The 23,593-nt window shown below is 53.6% G+C and overlaps 11 protein-coding genes across 11 annotated transcripts; 3 read left to right on the top strand and 8 right to left on the bottom strand.

Annotated features, from left to right (window-relative positions):
* Nucleotides 1–344: 344 nt before the first annotated feature.
* LMH87_010018 (uncharacterized protein) lies at nucleotides 345–1,295 on the bottom strand (the record flags this gene model as incomplete). Its single annotated transcript, XM_056197110.1, has 1 exon — nucleotides 345–1,295. One exon carries the CDS (start codon nucleotides 1,293–1,295, stop codon nucleotides 345–347), a length of 951 nt encoding a protein of 316 aa, XP_056054192.1.
* A 1,581-nt stretch (nucleotides 1,296–2,876) lies between these two features.
* On the bottom strand, nucleotides 2,877–3,813 carry LMH87_010017 (uncharacterized protein; the record flags this gene model as incomplete). Its single annotated transcript, XM_056197109.1, has 3 exons — nucleotides 2,877–3,453; nucleotides 3,528–3,705; nucleotides 3,765–3,813. The coding sequence occupies 3 exons, from the start codon at nucleotides 3,811–3,813 to the stop codon at nucleotides 2,877–2,879; spliced, it is 804 nt and encodes a 267-aa protein (XP_056054191.1).
* A 1,979-nt stretch (nucleotides 3,814–5,792) lies between these two features.
* On the bottom strand, nucleotides 5,793–6,899 carry LMH87_010016 (uncharacterized protein; the record flags this gene model as incomplete). Its single annotated transcript, XM_056197108.1, has 1 exon — nucleotides 5,793–6,899. The coding sequence occupies one exon, from the start codon at nucleotides 6,897–6,899 to the stop codon at nucleotides 5,793–5,795; it is 1,107 nt and encodes a 368-aa protein (XP_056054190.1).
* Nucleotides 6,900–7,400: 501 nt separating this feature from the next.
* On the bottom strand, nucleotides 7,401–7,909 carry LMH87_010015 (uncharacterized protein; the record flags this gene model as incomplete). Its single annotated transcript, XM_056197107.1, has 2 exons — nucleotides 7,401–7,717; nucleotides 7,795–7,909. The coding sequence occupies 2 exons, from the start codon at nucleotides 7,907–7,909 to the stop codon at nucleotides 7,401–7,403; spliced, it is 432 nt and encodes a 143-aa protein (XP_056054189.1).
* Nucleotides 7,910–8,456: 547 nt separating this feature from the next.
* On the bottom strand, nucleotides 8,457–10,090 carry LMH87_010014 (uncharacterized protein; the record flags this gene model as incomplete). Its single annotated transcript, XM_056197106.1, has 2 exons — nucleotides 8,457–9,908; nucleotides 9,998–10,090. 2 exons carry the CDS (start codon nucleotides 10,088–10,090, stop codon nucleotides 8,457–8,459), a joined length of 1,545 nt encoding a protein of 514 aa, XP_056054188.1.
* Nucleotides 10,091–11,094: 1,004 nt separating this feature from the next.
* Nucleotides 11,095–12,400, top strand: LMH87_010013 (uncharacterized protein; the record flags this gene model as incomplete). The annotated part of the gene is made up of 4 exons (XM_056197105.1): nucleotides 11,095–11,195; nucleotides 11,248–11,299; nucleotides 11,352–11,487; nucleotides 11,541–12,400. 4 exons carry the CDS (start codon nucleotides 11,095–11,097, stop codon nucleotides 12,398–12,400), a joined length of 1,149 nt encoding a protein of 382 aa, XP_056054187.1.
* Nucleotides 12,401–12,541: 141 nt separating this feature from the next.
* Nucleotides 12,542–13,155, bottom strand: LMH87_010012 (uncharacterized protein; the record flags this gene model as incomplete). The annotated part of the gene is made up of 2 exons (XM_056197103.1): nucleotides 12,542–13,000; nucleotides 13,093–13,155. The coding sequence occupies 2 exons, from the start codon at nucleotides 13,153–13,155 to the stop codon at nucleotides 12,542–12,544; spliced, it is 522 nt and encodes a 173-aa protein (XP_056054186.1).
* Nucleotides 13,156–13,412: 257 nt separating this feature from the next.
* Nucleotides 13,413–14,583, bottom strand: LMH87_010011 (uncharacterized protein; the record flags this gene model as incomplete). Its single annotated transcript, XM_056197102.1, has 2 exons — nucleotides 13,413–14,259; nucleotides 14,324–14,583. The coding sequence occupies 2 exons, from the start codon at nucleotides 14,581–14,583 to the stop codon at nucleotides 13,413–13,415; spliced, it is 1,107 nt and encodes a 368-aa protein (XP_056054185.1).
* A 776-nt stretch (nucleotides 14,584–15,359) lies between these two features.
* Nucleotides 15,360–16,091, bottom strand: LMH87_010010 (uncharacterized protein; the record flags this gene model as incomplete). The annotated part of the gene is made up of 1 exon (XM_056197101.1): nucleotides 15,360–16,091. The coding sequence occupies one exon, from the start codon at nucleotides 16,089–16,091 to the stop codon at nucleotides 15,360–15,362; it is 732 nt and encodes a 243-aa protein (XP_056054184.1).
* A 942-nt stretch (nucleotides 16,092–17,033) lies between these two features.
* LMH87_010009 (uncharacterized protein) lies at nucleotides 17,034–18,116 on the top strand (the record flags this gene model as incomplete). The annotated part of the gene is made up of 2 exons (XM_056197100.1): nucleotides 17,034–17,186; nucleotides 17,256–18,116. 2 exons carry the CDS (start codon nucleotides 17,034–17,036, stop codon nucleotides 18,114–18,116), a joined length of 1,014 nt encoding a protein of 337 aa, XP_056054183.1.
* Nucleotides 18,117–18,908: 792 nt separating this feature from the next.
* LMH87_010008 (uncharacterized protein) lies at nucleotides 18,909–23,298 on the top strand (the record flags this gene model as incomplete). Its single annotated transcript, XM_056197099.1, has 3 exons — nucleotides 18,909–19,314; nucleotides 19,380–22,540; nucleotides 22,594–23,298. 3 exons carry the CDS (start codon nucleotides 18,909–18,911, stop codon nucleotides 23,296–23,298), a joined length of 4,272 nt encoding a protein of 1,423 aa, XP_056054182.1.
* Between the last annotated feature and the right edge of the window lie 295 nt (nucleotides 23,299–23,593).

Raw genomic sequence — 23,593 nt, 5'->3', positions numbered from 1 at the left:
CATGCATGTAGGGAGATGAGTGACCTTACTGAGTGACAGTGCAAACAATGGAGACGGACGGCGCTGTAATCTACGCTACGGGTATCGCCCGAGCTATAATTAGCACATAAACTGGCCTGCCACCTGGCCATGTCTCACCTCTGTCACTATTGCTTAGCAAGACGAAAAATAAGGAGATGGTGGCATAGCTATCTTATAGTTGCAAATTCTCTTTAATTCAAAAAAGCCTTGATTGAAAATGCTTTCGTTGTGGCCCATCTATGAGCCGATGTCTTTTCTACCTACAATAACAGGTCCTCAGTGGCCAACGGTGCCCATATCCGAGATCCAGCTGAGACGTGCACCTATGGTGAGCTAAGCCAAGGCGAGCTCTCCGCCCAGAATATGATTTGCGAGCCGAGATTGTTGACCGCGAAATTCGTAAACTCCTGTTTCGTGAAAGGCTTGGAAGTATTAGGGTTGATTGCTGCCAGGTCCGGCTCCTGCACAGCAACGACGCTGATGGGAACCTTGCTGCGATACTTGGACAGAAACGGGTACGAGTTGTCCTCCTGGCCCTTTCGGTACGGGATGAGATCCGGTCCGCCAACACCGACGCCGTGCTCGGCGTAAAAGTCAAACGAGGTGGAGAGGTAGTTGTTGGCGTTGGCCCATCCGCAGGGCCAGAAGTTGACGTACTGCACCACGTACGACTTGCGAAAGACACTGGCCGCGTATCCGGCATTTTCCAACTCGCCATCAAAGTAGCCCTGGCAGGTAAAGTTGTTCTTGTTGCCCTCGGGCTCCACTGACGTTTCCGCCAGGTTCATGCCGTAGATGCGGCCGTCGAGCTCGCTTGCCATTGCCTTTAGCAAGGCTTGGAACCGCGCGCGCACGTGCTCGTTCCAGTGCACGGTGAGCCATCCGCCAGCCTGAAAGTTGTTTTCGCAGTCTTCACCATCGCACACCGAAACGCTGCCGTTGGTATAGATGGGCGCATGCAGATATCTCGGAACCGGGTTGTACTCGATGGAAAAGGTGCGGTCCTGCAGCTGGACCCAGAGCTGCTTGCCCTTGGCTTGCACGAGTCTGAGGTCGTCGGTGATGCGGGAAAAGTCATACTCGTCCTTTCGAGGCTCAAGAGACTTCCAATTGTAGAGCGCTTGGACGCCTGCAATATCGGACCGATCCAGCAGAGCGAGAGTCTTGTCGTCGATTTGGCCGGTGTAGAGCCAGTTATCGACAGTGGCGTTACATGGGACCGGAGTTGCAACCGCCTGGGAAGCCAGAGCCCCGATGAACAGGAAGGGGAGCATAGTGGTCCAAGTTTCGAGGCGATTCGTGAAGTTGAGTGAATTCAAAGATGGAAAACCTCACAGAACAGCAATAGAGAAAAGTTTTAAGAAGTGTTGAGATTTAATACTTCAAAAAATGGGACACCCGTACATGACAATACGAACGCACAGAACTCGGGGCTAAGCCAGGCCCGCTAGGCGCAGCACCTATAACCCGATTAACGTTATGACACAAGGCTTATGACGTGAATAGCTTGTTAAAGTATAAAAAAAATCTAATTAGGTCTTTAACATTATTAGAATTGTGAGAAAAGTCTCATAATCTCAAGATGTAGTAAGGAGATGAACCACATTAGCGTAACCATGTCATTGGTGTTCAATTTTTCACTCTGAGGGACCCTTTGACTATGAGCTCCACTGCCTATGCTGCTGCTTTTCTTTCAACAGGAACTACTCGTACTTGGCATTGATTGCGGACGGCCAGCTCGTATCTGGTGGACTCGTGCCTAGTCTAGTCACCGTTGTTTTATGATAGCGCTTCCGCAGCTGGCCCAGCGAAACGCACAAATACTCTCGGGCGGAATGCCTCTTTGAGAACGGCGAGGACGAAAGCCGACCTCTTGCTCGCCGATGACATCAACGCTTCGGCTATCGCCCGAGCTAGAATTAGCCCGCGAACTAGCTTGCCGACTGCCAAGGTCTACCTCCTCTCAGCTAGTTTCGGAACGCAGATTTACCTCTTGAGACTGGCAAAGAAGGGAGCAGTCTTGGTTACTACCAGCATCTTCGAGGTGTGACCCGTGCATGGGGCTACCTGGTTATTGAGCTACTGTGCAGAGATCATAAATAGTACCAGCTAGCCATGTCTGTCCGGCAAATAAAAAAGCTGCATCAGATCCAGACATCCCTCATGAGACATTCGCAGACAGAATAATGAAGTGGTATGTGCAGCAATGGATCCGACCCCGGCATCGGCGTGACTTTATTCTGCCCTTGTGTATTGCAACTACGCCGTGCCCAACCAACCTCATTATGTTTCTTTTTTGCCAACCTAGCTTGAGACGAGCGAAAAGGCACTCGACGCTGGGCCCTCAATAATCTGCCCAATGCCACCATCACGTATGTAGCTTGCATTTGCAAAGACACTCAAAAGGGGCATAAATACTTCAGAAGTCACAATGCCTGATTATTGCAATTTTTTTTTTTGCCAAGTCAGCGAGGTCGCTCGGAAGCTCTGCGTGTTGGAATTCATGGGCAAGGCTATGTCGAACACAGTCTCCGTGAGGCGCCAAGGTACGCGAGCAAGAGCGCAACAGCATTGTCCACCAAACCTACCGTTTAGCTTAATTAACCAGTTGAGCAAAGTAGGATGCGGGTCCAAGCAGAATCATTCGTAAGTGCATGCTATAACAGTCTATCAAAGGTGCTTCCTCTAAAGCCTCGGCAGGCAGACCCATCTAAAATCATCTCCAATTCGCCCATCATCACGCGTGTCTTTGTCCCATCATATATGCAGCCCCAGGATATAAACCGCCATTATTGCCAAACAACCGTTCAGTGAACACCCGTTCCCGTCCTCCGCACAAGCCGGGGCACACCGCTTTAGTCGCGCTGATAGTAGTCCTCCTGCTGCTTGATGTGCGCCTCGGTGACGCCGCCCTCGGCGCCCTTGTCGCCGTGGACGTGCTTCCTGGCGCCCCAAAACGCCTCGCGCTCGGCAATGAGCTCGTCAGCCCAGGCGCGCGTCTCGGGCAGCGTCATCTTGCCGGCGACGTAGGCAAACTCGCCGAGGTCGACGTGGCCCTGGCCGCGGCGCTCGTACTCCATCATCTGTAGCAGCAGCTCCATCTTGTCGACATCGTGGACAAAGTGGCTGTCGAGCGTCTGCGAGTCCTCATACTCCTGCCAGATGGCGCGCACCTCGGCGCCGGTGACGCCGCCGGCGACGCCGCGCAGCAGGTTCGCCGTCAGGTAGTCCATGGTGGAGGCCTCGCGGCGGTTCTTCTCGGGCTTGGGCACGCCGTCGACGGGGGTGATGTCGCCGACGAGCAGCTCGGCCATGTCGTGGATCAGGCACATCTTCATGCACTTGGGCAGGTCGAGCTTCGGAGCGAGGGACGGCGGCGCAAACATGGAGATGAGGGACATGCGGTACATGTGGTCGGCAATGGATTCGCCCCTAGAGAGGAACGTCAGCGGTGTGTTTGAGGTGTCCGCAGGGCGGCTGCGGGAAGAGGCTTGGGTTGTTCGTACCGTTCGATTCCGAAGCGTCTCCAGCCCTCGCGCTTCGTCGTCTTGAGGCGCTCGAGGATGTGGAAGAAGGCGAGCGGCGAGCTTGAACCCTCGACAGGCGCATCACCGGGCATCTCCTTGACTACCTTGTCAACCGTCCACGGCTCGTCAACCTTGATCATGGGGGTGAAGCCAAGGTCTGCATCGATTAGCCGCCGCGCCAGCTCCTATGGCCTGCTTCTGTGTTGTGCTTCTTACCGGCGATGCCATCCTTTGCGTTTTCTGATTGTGCCGGGTGCGAACCCATCTTGTCTATGTGTGCCGAGCGGCGGGAAAGCGTTTTGTTGGAGTAAAGTTGTTTGCGACCGAGCGATGGTGGGGGAGGGGTCGTCAGGTACCGGCAAGTGTTTTGGTTAGGAAAAGAGGGAGAAAGTTGGGACCGTCTCAGTGTTTGCCAATGTGGAAAATGCAGAGTATTAAAGACAGAAATAAAATGATCCAGTAACAGCAACTTGGAACGAAGATGAAGTGCAGTGAATTCAAGCAAAAGTTGTTCGAGAGTTACTGTGAAGCAGGTTGAATGCAGTTCAGGAAAAACAACAAAGAATAGCGAGCGAGCGCCGAGATCAGCCGTGCCTGGGCCGCTTCACTGATTGGACCTTGACCGGTCCTGATTGGCCCTGATTGGCCCTGATTGGAGCAGTCGTTGGGTTGATTGGACCATTTACTGGGCTGACTGGACCATTTATTACTAGGTTGTTGACTGGACCATTTACTGGACTGACTGGACCAATGCAGCCGGCCTCAACTGTCAGCGGACCATCAGCCCCCACCAGCCCGATCCGGTAATATAGGGTAGGCTAGAGCTTGGGCGGCAGAACAGTGCTGGCTCCGTTGGGGAAGCAGAATAAAGTAAACGCAAAGAGCAAAGGTTATGGATCAGTGTAATGTGCTTTCCGAGAGAAGGGCATGACATATCAAGACGACAAATTCCTGGTTGGCGCAACTCTGGTGCATCGACGATGCCGTAGCGGACAGAGAAGCCGTGGAAGTAGACACCACTGTGATACAAGAGCAAGCAAATTTATTTGTACGAGACTCGTATTGATACACGTATTAAAACAAACAAGTAAAATATCACCCCCGTATGCCCAAGCCATTCAACTCCACGCGACAGCCCATTGTCTCTTCCGGAGCGTATTTACTTTGATGATCATGCTCAATATGCATTTCTGCTCCCGCGCGACCTCTTACTAGTCAATCCATCAGCATCAGGATCTCGCGTGAGAGAGCATGACTCTTACCATCACTCTCACATTATTCATTTATTGACATCAATGATGTAGCCAGGAAGGTCAATTTCGACGGGGTTGCCGTGAGGCACAACGACAACCTCATAACCATCCGGAGCGGGGGCGGGGGCGGCGAGGGCCAAGCTGGCAAAGAGGGCAATGATGAACTTCATTTTGGCAGATGTGTTTTCTTCTTTTTAGCTGTGCAGCAAATGGTGACAAGAAGGAGTATGGAGAACTTGAAAAAACCTGTGGCTTGTGAAGAGAAAAGAGGGAAAACTCAACCGCACTGTCGGTGCTCTGGTTTTCTTAAATGCGCAGAGGCGAAGAAATGTCTTGGATTCTCCGCATGCCAGTCGTGTTGACGATGCCGCCCAGATGACCGACGACATTCTGTCGCACTGCCGACTCCACAGGCTACATTCGTTGGAAGCACTCGCAGACGGCACGCATGTCTCAGATGCAGCAGGAAAAGCTGATTATGATGCGCGATTGTTTTTTTCTGAAAGTTTTTTTTTGTATTGTGCAGAAATTGACAAAGGACGTTAGGGAATGAAGCAAACAATAACCTAAAACATTTCGAAGTGATTGTATCAAACTCTTTTTTTTTTTTTTTTTTTTTTTGGTCGTGCTGCGATATCCAGTCTGAGTGCAACTTCCAAGCTCTACCCGACAAGCTGCCATTACACAACAATGCCAATGCATATCCAAATAATTCCCACCACAATAGAAAACGCCGTCATTCAATAATTCCACCATTGCCAAAAATCATCCAAGCTTGTCCAAGTTTAGTCATAATCCTCCCATCATCAAAGCCATTCCGTATTGTTGGCCCGTTTTCACCTAATTGTACAGACTCTGCCCTACAACTCCTTAAGAAAGGACCCATCCTAGGACACTAATAGTCGCACATTGATATACGTGTAAGCACATGAAGCTCGAAAGCCTAAGTGTCTTTTTTCTTCTTTTTTCCCAATTCTTTTTCATTCTCTGTTCAATGAATTGGGTCTGGGTTGGTGACGACGATTCTTTTGCGCTGCTGCATTCGTACCAGATGCTCCCTCTGATTTGAGAGCTCGCCCATGGGGACCTTGGGGAAGGGTCTGGACGCCGAGCTGGCGTACTCGGCGTCCTCCGCCGAGAGCCCTTCCTTGTCCATCTTGGGGAACGGCATGCCCTCCGAGTTGACGTACTCGGTGTCCGAGTCGTCCGAGTCGGACTCGGAGGCGGGCGTCGAGAGGTAGCAGAGGTTGGGCGGCGTGGCGGGGGTGGCAGGCCCTCGACCGGGCTGCTGCTGCTGCTGCTGCTCGGACTCGGCGATGGAAGTCGTGCGGCGGGCCCGCTGATAGCTGGTGTCGTTGTCCCAGTCCGCGGTGCCGGGGGCCGGGCCGATGCGGATCGCGCACCCGGCGTCCGAGTTGGTGGTGGTCACGGAGAGGGCTCGCTCAAAGAGGCGATCGTCGTCCCAGTTGACGTTGGCAATGACCATGGCCATCGCGCGGGCCTCGTGGTCGTCCTCCCACTCCTGCTGCACCATCAGCCGCTGCCTCTGCTGCTGCTGGGCCTGCTGCTGCCTCTGTCGCTGCAGCTGCTGCAGCCTCTGCAGCTGCGAGAGGGGCTGGGGAGGCGTGGCGTGGCGCACGGGGGGGAGCCGGAGGCGGCGCTCGTAGGCGTGCTGGCGGCGCTCGTAGGCGGACTGGTTGGCGGCGGCGGCGGCGGCGGCGGCGGCGGCGTGCTGGCGCTGCTGGCGCTGGTACTGCTGGTGCTGGTGCTGAGCCCTCTCCTCCCAGGCGATTGGGGTGCGTGGGAGGTCAAGGAACATGCCGTTGCGCCAGGGGCGGTCCGCGATGAAGTCCTCGGGGCCGCGAAAGGCGACGCTGCGAGGGCTGGGGTAGCGGCCGCTGCCAAGGTCCACGCCCGTCGCGGCGAGCTGGGCCTGGAAGGTGCGGATCTCGGCGCGGGTGTACTCGCGGCGTTCGAGGGGCTCCTCGACGCTGGGGTTCACGATGCGGATGATTCGATCGCCGAGGCGGCGAAAAGTGCTACGCTGACTAGTCGTGGTAGCAGCAGCAGTAGCAGCAGAAGTAACAGTCGTAGCCATGGTGAAGATTGTGTGGATGCTGTAAAAGCCTGCGTATGTGCGAGGGTTGAAGTCGGCTTTACTTGTTGTAAAGCTGGACTGCGGTTTGTGAGTCGAGGGTATACAGAGTGTGAGGTGCTCTGTATAGAAGATTGTGAGAGCGGCTATAGGATATTGATCCTATGAGAAGGTAGGAGTAAGAGGTTGGATAGTAGTTTGAAGTACAAAGAAAGGGAAGTCAAGTTGATATGAAGTCAAGATGTGATTGAAGGATGGGAAGAAAAGACTCGCCATGGTCAGGACTGCATCGGGTTTATATAACCTCACAACTGCGAGGCGAGAAATCCCAAATGCAGCAGCAGAACATAGTTTTCCTACCTCAAAAGTAATTGTGATGGCGTTGCAGCCCTCTCACCTTATTTCAATAAGGTGCCTGAGAATCCAAGCCACAGCGTCGTTTCCCGCAAGCCACACTCAAATTTGACTTCCAAGAAAGAAAATACCAAACTTGTCATTGGAATTCTAGTAATTCTCCCAAAGCTCCTTGCGGTAGCCCTCGGTAAGTCTCTCGTCCGTCCCATACTCTTGCTGCCATCCCTCAAAGCCTCTATCCAGCACCAGCACCTCTTGATCGGTCTCGCCCGGCGTCTCGCTGTCTGCCGCCGCTACACGCTCCCGCAGGTAGCGCAGCGCAGCACTCGGTCCTCTCTGCTGGCTCAGGGCGCAGTGAAAGACTACCGTCTTCTTGTCCTGCAGACGGCGCAGCAGCGTGGGCATCATGACGTCGAGCTGCGCGCTGGCAGCGTGGATGCCTCCCCTGATGTGACCGCCAATGTAATCTTTAAAAAGAAAAGTCAGTCAATGTTATTGAGTATGCTTAGAATGTGAAACGCCACAAAATCTTCTGTTTTCTTACCGTCATCGCGCACATCCACAATGGCATAGGTCGGCTCCGCAGCATCTCGCTCGGCGAGAATCCTCTCAGAGAGGTCCTTGGCGGAGATGCGCTTGAGAGATGCAATGCTGGCCATTTTGAGACGAGCAGATGGGATTGCAGTGCTGAAACCGCGAAGCATATAGAAATGCAGCGGCGCTGTGTCAGGGTGTCAGAAGGAGACTCTATTTCACACGCTTCACAAGGTGTGCCTGCATGCGAGTAACGGGGTGTGGGGCTGCCTCGACATTGATCGATACTCGTGGTGTTGGCTTTGATACAGGACACGCCACAAAAGTCAATTCAAGTGGCATAGTTTGTTTCTTGAATTTTTTAATCTGAAGACGAATAGGCAGCAGCCCTATGTAGGCAGCAGAATGGCCATCTTGCCACATTGTCTATGCAATACATCATCACCAAGGCACAGGCTTCATGGTCAGTTGCAAATCAAGAGGATATCATTCTCGCTATAAAAGATGCCTGCTCTTTAAACAACACAGCATTGAGCCGTACGCCTTGTACTTGTAACTGAATACAGCTGGAAAGTAGGGAAGAAAAACACATCCCACCAACCACCATTACTCCGGGGCTATGCCAAGCCCAAATTGAACACTGTAACCTCCCAAGCCTTTGCCCTATATGCTTTAAGCCTTTCCAACCCAACCCGCGTTGACGAAAAAGTCAAATATTCTGGCTCCCTTTTGCGAGTCCAGCCGGCAAATATCCTTGGCCTGTTTCTTTTTCAGCGACCCGTTCGTCTTGAGAGCCTCTTTCAGAATTTGTTCTTTAATCATGAGGTATGGCTTGGGCTGCAGGCGGATGACCTCGCAGAGTTTGGCCTCGTCCGGCGTGAGCAGATGCAGATCCGGCGCATTGTCTTGGGTGAGATGCAGCGACTGGACACCAGAGATCGGCTGAGGGTTATATTTTGGCCGAGGCGGTGCAGCGTGGCCATTGGTAGCAACACCATTGGTTTGTCCATTAACGAGCGCCTTGCTATCGCCGTCAGCAGTGCTCTGGTTGATGTGGCTGGGCAGTTCAGGCGCAACAAGCAGAGCAGCGCCGCTAGCAGGCTCAGGCGGCGCAGTTTGCTTGCCGCGCTGTGTAGAGGCAAGACGTTCCCTGTCCATTGAACCCATGGGAATGGACTTTTGTATCCTCGAGGCCTTTTCCGCCTCATACTTCTCGCCACTGCGCAGATCACCGATTTTGAGACTGCGCCATTCCTGCAGCTGCGTAATGGCCTGCCTGAGATTTTGCTCGTCGACTAGTCCTTGGCAAAGATCGTCGAAATCTTTGCGGTTCATCATACGCGCAAAAGGCTTGGCTTTTTGAATCAAATCTTTCTCCTCCTTGGTCCTCTTCTTGTCCAGTTTTGTATTTTCTCTGTAATCGAGCAGATTGTGTTCAAAGATGACTTTTTTGCGATCCACTCGTTGTGTAAGTCGGCAATTGTATACCTCCATGACCGTTAATTTGAGCTCCATTTCCGGCTCCAATTCTCCCGTCTTGGGATTGAGACCATCGCCAGGGTCAAACTGCATAAGCTGAACCGCCTCTTCGGCATCGTTGGCGTGTTCCGTTTCGAATTCTAGACGACCAGGCATGTATCCTTGAATTTCGTGACAACTGGGCACAGAGGCCGTCGGTTTGGTCTTGGGTTGTAAGGCGGGCGCATTCTTGGCAGCGTCACGGCGCTCTTCAATCCTGCGCTTCTTGCGCGACTGGAATTCTTCTCGAGGGATTTCCTTGGCCAGATCGTTGTCGTGTGGGCTGCAACGCTCCGGGAGTGGAAAGCGCGTAGATTCGACGTATGTCTGGAGATAGTGGTCGCGAACTTCGTCCTTTTTGCGGAAGCCGCCAATGTGATCGGAGATGTCTGCCCAAGATCCGAGTCCGTATATTTCGGCACCTTCGATTAAAAGTAATTCTTCATCTGCGCCCCATTCCTCGTCGAAAATTGGAAACGAGTTCTGTTCAATGACGCGGAAAGCGTGTGTAGCGGGGTCGTGCGCGTTGCGCGATTCGCCCTTGGCAAAGCAAGAGACGCAAAGATCGAAATCCGTGCATGCCGAATCTGCACATCGAATGCGAACCTGAAGACGCGGCCGATATTAGCGGTTGGCGATGCAAAGGGAGCTGGTGCCGGCTATTGCCTTGTCAGGCAGTATGCGACAGCACTTACCGTTGACGTGATATCGACGGAGCAAGCATCGCAGACATACTTGACGCCGCCTTCACCACCCCTGTTCACCGTCTTTTTGCGAATAACACCCATGTTGGGCTGATGGTTGGTGTGTTGATGCGCGACTTGCCCGGAACCAGCTCCACTGGCAGCTGGTTATGACGCCACCTGCGCCGATTCAAGGGTGCGCTGTGGCAAGAACCAGGAGACGATGTAGAGATTCTATGGGGGTAAAGGCATGCTTCGATATCGAGTTTGAAGATTTGATTGTAATTTTGATGAAAATGGCTGGTTTATAGCTTTGGTTGATGGCGATGCTCGCCTGTCGTAAGTGTCAGCGCAAGGCTGGAGCAAGGCGTCTTCGCGATCCATGCGACTGCACTCTGAGCGCGCGCGCCAACGGACAGGGGGTCGACTGGGCTGGCACGTGCAAGGTCATGTGACGATATCCGGGGAAGCTGCAAACAACTTTGGAGGTTGCACCTGTCCAGCGTTGCTGCCTTTGCATTGCAGAAATACCAATTCCTGTATTTGTGAGATTCAATTAATAATTGGAACCATTGCACATCGAATTTCGGCCTCTTGTGATACCGCTGCGACACAACCTAATGATTTAGCGTTGATGCGCAAATGCTTCCCGTCTTGGCTCCCTCTGCCGGCGGCTATTTCCATAATGTGTATTTGATTGCAATTTGAATGTAAAAACGTGACCCTCTAAATGGAAGCTCAAAATATGTCAAAATACCCTTACCAGAATTCACCTAGAGCCTCGCAGGCACTACCCAACTGTAGATACTTTTTTTCCCGAGAAATTCGCCGTAAATTGGGGTTGCGTGGGGTAGCACCGAGCTCCTGCCGCTTTACTATGATATCATTGGAGCGCTTACTGCTGCTTGACAGCTTTCGGCCTGAAGGCCTTCCAAGGAATGCCACATTGATCATACAATCTGACTTGTAAAAGCTTGCGCGCATTTCGAGCTCACAGTTTGCTTTCGTCCTTCATCATCAGGAGACTCGACATCAGCTTCAAGCGACGCATAATTTGACACTATCAGGTCCCCTCACGCTGTCACTGAGCTGCCCCGCCCCCTCCAACCATGCCTGACAAGATTCTTGACGACATTTCGCATCGTCGCTACAACCCGCTGACTGATAGCTGGTTGTTGGTGTCCCCTCACCGAACAAAGCGACCATGGCAGTGAGCTCGAATTTCGCTGCAATTTTGGCCAGGCGCTAATAGGATAATGCAGAGGCCAGCAGGAAGCCGCCGTTGAGGCTAAACTTCCTGAATACGACCCAAAGGTAAGATTACCGAAGGCAGCAGCGCAAAGTTCTCAATTGACCCTCACCAAAGTGCTATCTCTGCCCTCGCAACACGCGCGCTTCTGGCGACCACAATCCCGACTACGAAAAGACATTTGCTTTTGTCAACGACTACAGCGCGGTCAAAGAGCAGCAGCCCGACTATGAACCCGAGCCGTCGTCATCTGGTACCACACTCGCCTTTAAGATACGCACCATCCTCAAAGCTAACCAATCCCAGACCTCAGCTCCCTGCTTTTGCAGGCCAGGAGTGTCAAGGGCGTCTGCTACGTCATGACCTTCTCGCCCAAGCATCATCTCACCCTGGCCGACATGCCCGCCTCCGACATCCTGCCCTGCATCGACCACTGGACACGCATCTACGCTAACCACCTGTCCGCATCGAACCCGCTCACCGACGTCGCCAGCAAACTCCAGCTCTCTGTATCCCGCGAACAGGCCCCGATCCCGAGGGACGAGTACCGCTATATGCAGATATTTGAGAACAAGGGTGCCGCCATGGGCTGCTCCAATCCCCACCCGCACTGTCAAATCTGGACCACATCCACCATGCCCGAAGAGCCCGCAAAGGAGATTGCTCAGATGATCAAGTACAGGAAGCAGCATGGTCGCCATCTCCTTGCCGACTACACGAAGCTGGAGCTCGAGAAGCAGGAGCGCATTGTGTGGCAAAATGATGGCTTCCTTGTCGTCTGTCCCTGGTGGGCTATTTGGCCATTTGAGGTCCTGGTGCTTCCCAAACGCCATGTCCGTGCCCTGGTCGACTTTACGGACGAGGAACGCCTTCAGTTTGCTGAGACGATCCAGGAGGTCACACGCCGCTACGACAACCTGTTTGAGTGCAGCTTCCCGTACAGCTCCGGTATCCACCAGGCGCCCTTGCGAGGCACAGAGGAAGAGATTGAAGACTCATACCTGCACATGCACTTTTACCCGCCGCTGCTGCGATCCGCAACGGTGCGCAAGTTTCTTGTCGGCTTTGAGCTCATGGCTGAGCCTCAGCGCGACATTACGCCAGAGCAGGCTGCTGCTCGACTGCGCGACTGCGGCGGCGAAATCTACAGAAGTCGAAACAAATGATTGCCATTTCAAGTAAAAGGATGAAGGTTTTTTGGTGTATTCGGCGGGGATAGTCACACAGTACATAAGTGAATTACCACTATAATTCCACAACGTTGTAGCGCGTCTTTCGTTACCGGTTCGGGAGCCAGATCGGCGTTTCTAGTTAAACTCTACATAGTATTCGCGGACCGTGGGCATCCAGATAAGCGCCGCGGTCGCCAAGCAAAAGGGGAAAAGCTGCGGCACGCCAAACGACATGCTCTTGAAGATAAACAGCTCGCTGGCAAAGTGCCCCAGCGCGACGACGTACGTCCAGATGGCAATGTTGTAGACGGGGCCGATGTGCAGGTGGTACGCGGCGTAGCAGCGGACGATGCAGGTGATGAGCGTCCAGGTGCCAAAGAGCCGGCCGGCGAGCGGCGTCAGCTGGTCGGCCGCCTTGGGGTCCTGCGGGTTGCGCGCGGGCACGAGCTTGTCGGTTCGGTCCTCGGGGTCGCGGCCGTCTGTCGAGGTCTTGCTGAGCGCCGGGTTGGGCACGAAGCGGCCGTTGTAGACGCGCCGCGAAAAGTGCAGCGTCAGGTACGCCTGCAGCGAGTTGCCGATCGACACGACGGAGAGCTGTGGACGAGGGAGGGCGGCGGTGATTAGCGATGGATGCGGATAGGGCGAGGCGAAAGTCAGGAGGAGGAGCTTTGGTTGCAAGAACTCACAATTAGCATGTAATAGGGCAGGATACCCTTCCCGGGCGGCAGTATCGACTTGATAAAATCCATCTTGTTAATATGGTGTGCTGACTCGCAAGTTCGATGGTGGATGGCGCGTCAGACCTTTTCCAATTAGGATCTTGAAGGTTCATGAGATGGCTTTTTGCCGCCAGCTTCTTAGGGGTCGTGGTTGTGGGGCCTGCGAGGTTCAGCTGAACTGTGTAAGTCCAGCTGTCGCATGCGATGCTGCCGTTGCATTCGCTTTGTCTTTTGTCAAAAATTTGGCAAGTATTGATTATGACATTTTAATACATTAATACCCATGTTTATCGCTCGCTGTTGTTCTGCTCCTCCTCCTCCTCCTCCTCATCATCATCATCATCGCCGACTGATGACACCCTCGCTTGTAAAGGTCGCTCCTGGCGGCGGGCCAACCTCTCAGAGTCGCCAGCGCCAAGAAAGGCAACATATCTCTTCTCGAGTGACTGTGTATCCTCGGGAATGCGAGCTGCTCCCCCAGACTTGCGCCTCTTTGTTGTGGAAGTATCCTGAGGGCTCAGTCTCGCACGGTCCATCGTGGCCACATGTTCAACGACATTCGTAGACTTGGAGGATGACACTTGCTCACCCTTACTTCGAGATACATCTGGGATCACTTTTCTCCCGCTTGGGAGGAGATTGACCGCTTCTCTTTCCCTGAAGCTGCGGCCGCTTTCCGCTCCGGCGGGGCGATTTTTGAGCTGCGATGCAGCTGTGGATGGGCTTGTTTTTGCCGGTACTTCGGCCGCTGGCCTCTGCTTGCTCCCGCGTGCCTGGCTGCCACCCGCCGGCAGATAGAGATCAGAGCAAGAAGGGTCCAGAGCCAGGTACCCGGGTTTAGCTTCTGGTTTGCGGGTAGACTCGCTGGGCTGTGCCAGACCCTCCGCTGCTGAGGACACAGCGCGGCTTGGCCGGTTACCGATTTTTGGCTTTTTATCAGCGTGAGCGCTTCTCGTCTTCTTTGTTGACCGTGAGGGAAGGTCGCCGATGACCAGTTTGGCCTTTCTATCTATGTATTTCGCCGTTCGTTCGATACTCTGTAGCTCGGCTCTGTTGACCGTAAGATCCTGGCACTGCTGTAGTGCCCCCCAGACACGAACACGATCTCCTCTCAGTAACTTTCCAAAAAAGTCCCTGTCAAATTAGCGGGAGTTTGGCAGATGGCGCTCTATTCTAGCGTGCGAATCTTGGAACGTACAACTTCTCTATTATCTCTTTCGAAGACACACCTCCTCTCTCTCTGAGAACGTTGTTTTCGTGTAGCAGCGCTTCCACGATAACTGAGTTGACAAACATATTGATCATGGCGTAAAAAAGGATCATCGAGCTGCGAGCCGCGGCAATAGAAGATTTGTTGAGTACCCATCTGATTCGAGCCAGGAGCTGGCCAACAGTACTCTGTTTACCATCGAATGTGCTCAGAATCACTTTGGTGGCTGCTTCGGTCGATTTCATCATGCTGTCGAAGTGATCGACGATTGCTTGAGCGTGCATCAGCGCTTTTTGCTTCTTAGACTCTGTCAATTTCCCCAGTGAGACTGGGCATTGCATCTGGAAGGTGTTGACTGAGGTCCCAAGAATATACGTCTCGTTCTTGAAAAGCTTAATATCGTTGGGCGCACTGGCTATTTCGTCAAGCTTGCCGTGGAGCTTGAATAGGCCCTGTGCTATAGGAATTGCTAGGCCGAAGATAGCCAGTGTAAGCTCAGCCATCATTAAAAAGCATGCCAGATGCTCTCAGGTGAACTAAAAAAAAAAAAAGGTCCTCTTGCGCTCTTCTTCAGTACAAATGAATAGAGAGTCGACTTAAATCGGGGCGTGAGGCACATAATCAAGCTGGCTTATATGTCTGGCAGCGTCCACAACCCGTGCCCGGAGAGATGCTGTATTTCTTTACCTACGATGCATTGTTGTCCTGGCTCAGCTAGGCAGAAGATTTGATGATGGATGTTTTGTCGCCTTGCAAATGTAGCGCGGGGTAGATGGTTCGCATATTTCCATCTTGCCTGGCGAGGCTTGATTGGCTTGGACGTGCGGCTGAGCTGCGGGAGGGAAGCCTTGCCAAATGCCTTGCGAGTCTGACACGAGGCGAGCATTTAAGTTGCTCCAAAGCCACAATCGGAATGTGTAAATACTATTAATAAAAAATGCAGATGAGTTGGGACGTTCAATTGCGAAATGCAAGAAGCGGCAAATCCTATTACGCGGATACTATGATACATGTTTCTTGTTCTTCACGCGCCGCCTTCAGACTTAACAGTACCGAAAATAAAGCCATTGAAAATTGGAGTCGGCATCATTGCATGGCAAGTGACAATAGGCACAAGCGTGGCCTGCACTCTTTCGTCTTTGCCGATTTTTGTCAGAATATTTTCTTCACCATCCTTGCCAACCTGACCGTCCTTGAACATGGAGGCAACCACGTCGTCCAAAAAGATGCATCCGTTAGGGCGGGTGAGCTTGACAGCCCAGTCAAACTGCTCTCCCATACCAATCATATCAGCGTCGACAAATACAATATCAAATTTGCGGCCCTCGTCCACTAGTTTCGGTAGAATGTCCGTCGACGAGCCGAGGATGACCTCGACGTCGAGACCTTTGACGTTTTGCAGAGCCACGTCGCGGTGTTTGGCGTCAATCTCGATGCTGGTGACCTTGGCGCCCGCCTGCGCAAAGCAAATGGAGGAATAGCCACCAAGAGTGCCAACCTCGAGCACATTCTTGGCCCCCATGACGCGGGTCAGGATGGACAGGTACTGGCCGGCTAGAGGCACCACGCTGATGGGCGGGAGGCCTTCGGCGGCCGACCGCTGGAGAGCAGCACTGAGCTTCTCATTGGGGCGTAGCAAGGCAGACTGCGCCTGAGCATCAAGCTTGGGAGCTGAGAGAAAGTTGTCAAAGTCGACGATACGCAACATGCCTGGGTTCTGCTCTACCATGGCGCGGAGCTGGTCCTGTGAATCCATGCCGTCGTCGGATGTTCTGCTTGCGGATGATGACAAATGAATGAATGTGAACAAATTTAGAATTGGAGATTGAAAAACGAATGGCAATGACTTTTGGGAAAAAATAGTTTGGACATATACGGCGACTTATATATATCGCGATTGCTTGACATGTAGACCCTGGAGATGCGACCGCCTGGGTGGGGCCGGCTCGGGGTCGGACTCGGGGTCGGGTGTAGCTTACTTGGCGCGAAGAACGGCTCTTGTTAGATCGAAAATTAGTTTTCCAAACATAAGAAATCCCGTTTCTTTGAACAAATTCTGCGGGTTTGCGATTATCATCTACCGATGGTCGAAGTTGGCGACGCCACTGATGCGGAGCCAGGAAGCCGGAGTTGCCCAACTCGGGCGAATCCCATCCCAAGTTTGGAGCGAGTTCTGGGTAGTGCGCTATAGCCTTCTGCGATAGCCATAGTACAGTAGACTTGGATTATATTTGAAATATACAGCCACGACATTCGTTGATTTATACTTGAGCGAACCTTGCCGTTATTCATAAGACAAAATCCCAATTTGCATGCGTTTCTGCCAAGGATAGCCATTGAGCTTTATATGACTTGAATCAGATGCAAAACACAACATCGCAATGAGATCCGAGAAATGGTAATGGCACAATTAGCTGCATATGCTTCAAGAATGGGTGCAGTCATGATAAGCATGTGAATCGTGGCTGGCCAGGGGCAACTGCCACTATCCGTCAGTAGATCCAGCCCAGAGCCGCGGGCCACGGCTGCCGTTACAGTGGACTGACGGCTTGCAGCCCACCTAATGCACCTTATTATTAGCGTCGCCGGCGCTATCTGTCTGCCCTTTGGACTGAACCCTTTTTTCCTCTCAATGCCCGCCCCAACATAGCTCTCAACAACATCGTGTGCTGCACAATTGAGTATTCTGCGCGCCGCCATGGACAAGATCAACCAACATCTCGGCAGCTTGCCTGCTATGCCGCACTGCGGCCTGGTGCTCCTGGCCACCGTCGGCGGTCTCTTTGTCGCCTCCAAGCTGTTTAGCTACCTGCGCCTCGTCCTCGGCTCCTTTATCCTGCCTGGCACCAACGTATGTCGCGCGCCTCACCCGCAGCCCCCTCCCCCAAGCCCAACGACGATACTGACCTGCAATTGACAGCTTCGCAAGTATGGCAAGCCCGGCACCTGGGCCGTTGTCACCGGCGCCTCCGACGGTCTCGGCAAGGAGTTTGCCGCTCAGCTCGCTGCCAAGGGCTTCAACCTCGTCCTCGTGTCCCGAACCCAGTCGAAGCTCGATGCCCTCGCCAGCGAAATCCAGGCCAAGTTCGCCGCCAAGGCGCCCCAGGTCAAGACCTTCTCCATGGACTTTTCCGAGGACAAGGACTCTGACTACGACCGCCTCGCTGCGCTTGTCAAGGGCCTCGACGTCGGCATCCTCATCAACAACGTCGGCCAGAGCCACAGCATCCCCGTGTCCTTCCTCGAGACCCCCCGCGAAGAGCTGCAGAACATCATCACCATCAACTGCCTGGGTACGCTCAAGGTAACCCAGGTCATCGCGCCGATCCTGAAGCAGCGCAAGCGTGGTCTCATCCTGACCATGGGCTCCTTTGGCGGCTGGACTCCCACGCCGTACCTGGCCACTTACTCTGGCAGCAAGGCTTTCCTCCAGCAGTGGAGCAATGCCCTGTCTTCTGAGCTTGCCGACGACAATGTCGATGTCCAGCTTATCCTGAGCCACCTCGTCACCACGGCCATGAGCAAGATTCGCCGCGCCAGCCTGCTCGTCCCCAACGCGCGCTCCTTTGTCAAGGCTGCCCTCGGCAAGGTTGGCACTGGTGGCTACCAGACTGCGCCAAGCACATATACGCCCTGGTGGAGCCACGCTTTCATGCTGTGGTTCATTGAGAACATTCCCGGCGTCAACAGCCCTCTGACCATCTCCATTAACAAGGGCATGCATGTGGATATTCGCAAGCGTGCTCTGCGCAAGGCCGAACGCGAAGCCAAGAAGCAGTAAATCTCTACACTAGGACTATATCGCGGTATTTGGCACTTTTTCGAATTGACCATTGAAACGCCATGTTGCTCTGTGGAGCTGTTTACATGGCACACAGTATGAGGTCATGATCAGGTTGAAAATGTATGTGTAGTATGGTGTAATGCAGCGGTTGCGCGTCTCACACCGTAAACACAGGAAAAAATATGACGAAATTACCAATCCCATGTAATGCTTCCTCGCGATTGTATCATGATTTTTCTATAGATTTGAATCCACAGGCTCACTGGAGGAACCTGCTGCAAACGAGCCTGTGTCGTACGTACCGCGAAGCCACCAATCAGGCTTAGCGCTTGTGCCGCCCCCTGGTCAGGAAAAATGGTAGAGCTCCAGCCAGCCAAACCACGCAGGCCAGCCTAAGAAACCTTTGGAGGTCCCAGAGCTTCGAAAATTCCCATCTACAACCCACACGGCGGCCAAACGCCAACACAACCCATTGCTCATCACCATCAAACGCGGAGCACCTGCGACGGGATCGACTGTGCTCTTCTGCGGCAGCTCATCGCTTTCCTCAGCCTCGCTCCCGTTCGCCACTTGACAGCGCGCCACGAGCCAAGCGTCAACAAACTGTCCAAGCGACAGCGAGAACCTGCCTCGTCCTCCACCTAGCCTCTTCATGAGCTGCAATCGAGCGCGTCGCTTCGTCCTTCTCGGCTGACTCGCGACCTTCATCGCTGGTGCCGCATCAACAAGCTCGATAGCACCCAGTCAACAGTACAAACAACGGTGAACCCGCTCTCTTCAGCATTCACCATGTCGTTCCCCGAGACGACACCGGTTCGCGCCGTTCCCGGCGCGTTCCTCAATACTCCGGCTGTTGCTTCGCGCTTCCGCACTGAACAGGACCCAGTCAGCAAAAATCTGTTTCCACGATCCGAGTCTGGTCAGAGGGCCGCCTCCGGGTCGCTGCGCAGAAACTCGTCCTCCTCTACATCTCGGTCACGCGCGCTGGGCCGCTCTGGCCTGGCATCTAGCCAGACAACGGGCTCTCTTTTGGATATGACTGCACAATCAGGCGACGCGGCCGCTGTCGCTCCCATAAACCCTGTTCCCGTACGGCGCGTCGAAAATATCCCGCCAGTCGTGCGTGCTGCCAGAGCCATCAACGGTTCACTAACCAGCGACGAAAACTTTCCCGACATTGACTCGTACTGCAGACGTGAGGACACACTGACCGAGGGCTCTAGAATCGTTGCGAAAACTGCTAACCTGCTTCTGATCTAGAGGGCGCATCATCCGATTATGAAATTCCCGTCACCGACACCGCCTGGTCGCCCTTTCACAAGATTCACATGTACCCCATACCAAACCAAGTCTTCGATCACTACAACACCGGCGAGCTGCAGACACTGATGGGATTGTTCGCTGAAATCAACCATGCCTGGGTTGTTATTGACAACTCGCTCTTCCTCTGGGACTATACCAACAACGATGCCGAGCTTATTGGCTTTGAGGACCAGCCACACACCATTCAAGCTGTCGCGCTTGTGCCGCCCAAGAAGGGTATCTTCGTCAACACTATTACCCATATCTTAGTTGTCGCTACCTCATCCGAAATCATTCTCCTTGGCGTGTCGGCCGCCTTGACACCAGCCGGCACAAAAACCGTTTCACTCTACCAGACCAAGATGTCACTCCCTCTGCGAGGCAGCGATGTTCGCGTCATCACAGGATCAGCTGATGGCAGAATCTTCTTTGGTGGTACCAACGATGTTGACATTAGCGAGTTGTATTACCAATCGGAGGAGAAGTGGTTCTCCAACCGCTGCGGCAAGATCAACCATACGAATCCAGGCTGGTCGTCGGTCGTCACTCTGCAGTCTGGCTTCTGGGGCAGCAAGAACCCCGAGCATCTGGTCGACATCGTCATTGACGACTCACGAAATCTGCTCTACACGCTGTCCAGCACATCGACAATCCGAACCTACCACATGGAGGCACCCGACCGACTCAATAAGGTTATTGAGAAGGAAAAGGTTCACTGCCTTCGCGATATTGCTCACATGATCTCCCAGTCCAAGCTTCTCACGGATCGAATGAGAATTGTGTCCATCAGCCCCCTCCCGAAGCAGGAAGCATCAAAAATACATCTCATGGCAATGACTGACACGGGCTGCCGAATCTTCTTTAGTGCTACGAGCGCTGCATCTTATATTTATGGCTCCCAAAACAGCATGATTCCTCAAAGCATGCAGGTTCAGTTCATCAAATTCCCACCAAGTCCCTCTCGCCGCTCTGCGCAAATCGCCCAGCCTGCTGCGGCCGGTGCGGAGAACAGCATTGAGTTGAGCTCACCGATGCTTGTTCCTAGCAGACATGGTGCGCGCTTTGCACCTGGCGTGTTTATCGACTTTGTCGGAAAAGAAGACGACGCCAACGCTGATACTCTCTTCCTCTCCGCCCCCGAGTCTGCCCGAATCAAAAACACGAACAATGCCACGCCTCTGCGCTACTACGAGCAAGCATCTTGGATCGAAATCGGAAGCCGTGCTGAGGCTGTTGGACTCGTGACCAAGCCCTTTGCCGCCACCAACTCGCCGTGGGGCTTCGGTAACGAACTTGCTGTGCAGTTTGATGAGACACCGCCCGAGATTGCTATCTTGACCAACACTGGCGTTCACGTTGTACGCCGTAGACGCCTTGTAGACAATTTTGCCGCTGCAATCCGCGATGCACCTGGTGAGGAGGGTTTGGATTTAGTGTGCCGGCGTCTGATCCAGCTCTACGGTCGAATAGAAACTGTTGCTACCGCTTTGGCTGTCGCTTGCGGACACGGAGGCGATGCACGAATTGGGTTGGCCCGGGCTGTTGACCAGACTACTCAAGACCGTGCTCGTGGTATCTTTGTTGAGATGGGTGGCCAGCCTACTCTTGCGGAGACGGATGGCGCTAGCTTGACGACTGACTCCGTGCGACTTTCTTCGAGGCATGATGCCCTGTCACTCTATCTCTCTCGTCTGGTCAGGAAGCTCTGGAAATCCAAGGTCATCATACAGGGCGTCTCACCAACCGGCGGTCTTGCTGTCGTCTCCGCTGTTCCTATCGACAGACTCAGTGCCACCCAAGAAAACTTGGAGCGTCTTCGCAAGTTCATCGAAGCTAACCGTGGCCTTATTCAAGGCATGTCCGGTCCTTCTGACCTCCAGCGCACAGGTACACGCCAAGAAGAGATTGCTCTGCAGGCCGAGCACCAGGCTTTGCACGCGCTACAGAAACTTATGGAAAGCATCTCAGAGGGTATCTCATTTGTTCTCATGCTGTTTGACGAGCGTGCTTCCGACGTTTTTATGCGACTTGACGAGCCTGCTCGACAGCAGCTTCGTGACCTCACCTACGAGACCTTGTTCTCCCAGCCGCACGGCAAGGACCTGGCCAAGGTCTTGGTCAAGGCCATTGTCAACCGTAACATTGAAAGTGGCTCCAATGTCGAGACGGTGGCTGATGCTCTCCGCAGACGTTGTGGCAGTTTCTGCAGTCCTGACGATGTTGTCATTTTCAAGGCTCAGGAGCAGTTGAAGCGTGCCTCTGAACAGCCTATTGACACCACCCAATCACGAAATATTCTTCTGGAGAGCTTGAATCTGTTTGAAAAGGTTGCTGGCAGTTTGGCGTATAGCAATCTTCAGTCTGCTGTCAGCCAATACGTGGACCTCAGATACTACGCCGGTGCTGTGCAGCTGTGCCTTGTTGTTGCTCGGGAGAAGGACCGCGGCAACAGTGCCCTTCTGTGGATTCAAGACGGCAAACCTGCCGGTGACCCTCGCGCCGAGGCTTTCGACGAGCGCAAAAGGTGCTACGATATGATCCATCATGTTTTGCGCCACCTGGACCAGACCTCGAGCAGGGAACCCGAGCTCATAGACGGGAAACCCACCGTGATAGCGATGAAGAGAATGGAGACGTATGACGTTGTGAATGGCTCCGACGACGAGGTCTTCCACTTTGATCTCTACGAGTGGTATATCGAGCAAGGCTGGACGGACCGCATTCTGGCGATAGATTCGCCGCATGTCGTCACCTTCCTTGAGCGTTTAGCCGGAACCAACATCGAGCACGCCGACTTGCTGTGCCGCTTCTATACCAACCGCAGCCGCTTCTTCATGGCTGCCGAAGTGCAGGCTGGCTTGGCGCAGTCTGAGTTTGCAATCGGTATCAAGGACCGCATCAAGCTGCTCAGTTTGGCCAAGGCCAACGCTAGTGTTACCACAGTCGGTGTGAGCAGGCAGCAGCAGCAGATGCTCAACCACGAAGTCACTGACCTGCTGGACATTGCCAACATTCAAGATGATCTGCTCGGACGCCTGCGTGCCGACGAGCGCATCGACCCCGAGAGAAAGGACGAGATTGGAAAGGCTCTCGATGGAAGTATTCTCGACCTGTCGGAAGTAAGTTTACCTAACCACGAAACCTGCAACGTACAAGCACTAACACACTGCAGCTGTTCAATAACTATGCAGACCAGGCGGGATACTATGACCTTTGCCTTGTCATCTACCACACCGCCAACTACCGCAACCCGACAACCATTTCGACGACGTGGAGCAACCTCATCCAACAAACTCACGATGAAGTAATTTCGCGTGGGGAGGAGCTCCAGCCCGGCCAGGCCGAGCCCCCGCTCCCGTACGAGGCCGTCAGCAGCAAGATCCAAAACATTGCGCACTACACGTCTCTGGACAGCTTTGTCTTTCCCATCCAGACACTGCTGCCGGAGCTGTGTCGCTATGCCGTCGCCTACCAGCAAGATGCGACGATTGGCGCCAACGCCATGTGGCCCGTGCAGCTCTTCCTGTCGCTCGGCGTCTCGCACAATATGATTGTGCAGGTGTTGGAGAATATTTTTGACACGCAAGACCACGGCTTCTCCGGCATGGTGCGCAACCGCATGATTGAACTCATTGTCTTCGTGGTCAATGAGTGGGCAGCCGAGGCCAGACGGCGCGGCGGACAGGCCAATGGTGGTACTATTGGTGCTGCGGTCGGCGAGCTGCTTGCGCGCTGCGAGGCTGCGCTACCACCGCCCGGCCATGGAAATAACAATGGCGGCGCGGATCTTGCGGATATTAGACGCGTGCTCAAGGCTCTGCGACGCGAAGTCGCGGGCCTCGTGGAGCGTGCGCCGTCGGCCAGTTTGCGCTGGTAGGCGGATTGGTCATGGGAGTTGAGCATGGAAGCAGAGCGGAAAATGTTTGAGGGAGACTTGACGTTGGTGGGTGGAAGTTTAATGGCATGAAGATTGGAGAACCATTTGTTACATCTTTTTGTGTCTTATCATTTTTGAAATCTTTCAAAGCAATCACGAGGAAAAGAAGATCTTTTTTTTTGCAGCCCAGGTTTAGTGACTTGGCTGTCTTGTGTGTGTGTGTGTGTGTGTGCGTGTTTGGGTGGGGGTTATTGCGTTGGTCTTTCTCGGAGAAAGCCCTCTCTGTAACTTTGAT

This window comes from Akanthomyces muscarius, chromosome 5, assembly GCF_028009165.1.
Source record: "Akanthomyces muscarius strain Ve6 chromosome 5, whole genome shotgun sequence".
Taxonomy (NCBI): domain Eukaryota; kingdom Fungi; phylum Ascomycota; class Sordariomycetes; order Hypocreales; family Cordycipitaceae; genus Akanthomyces; species Akanthomyces muscarius.
This window is presented reverse-complemented; position numbering and strand designations above follow the sequence as displayed.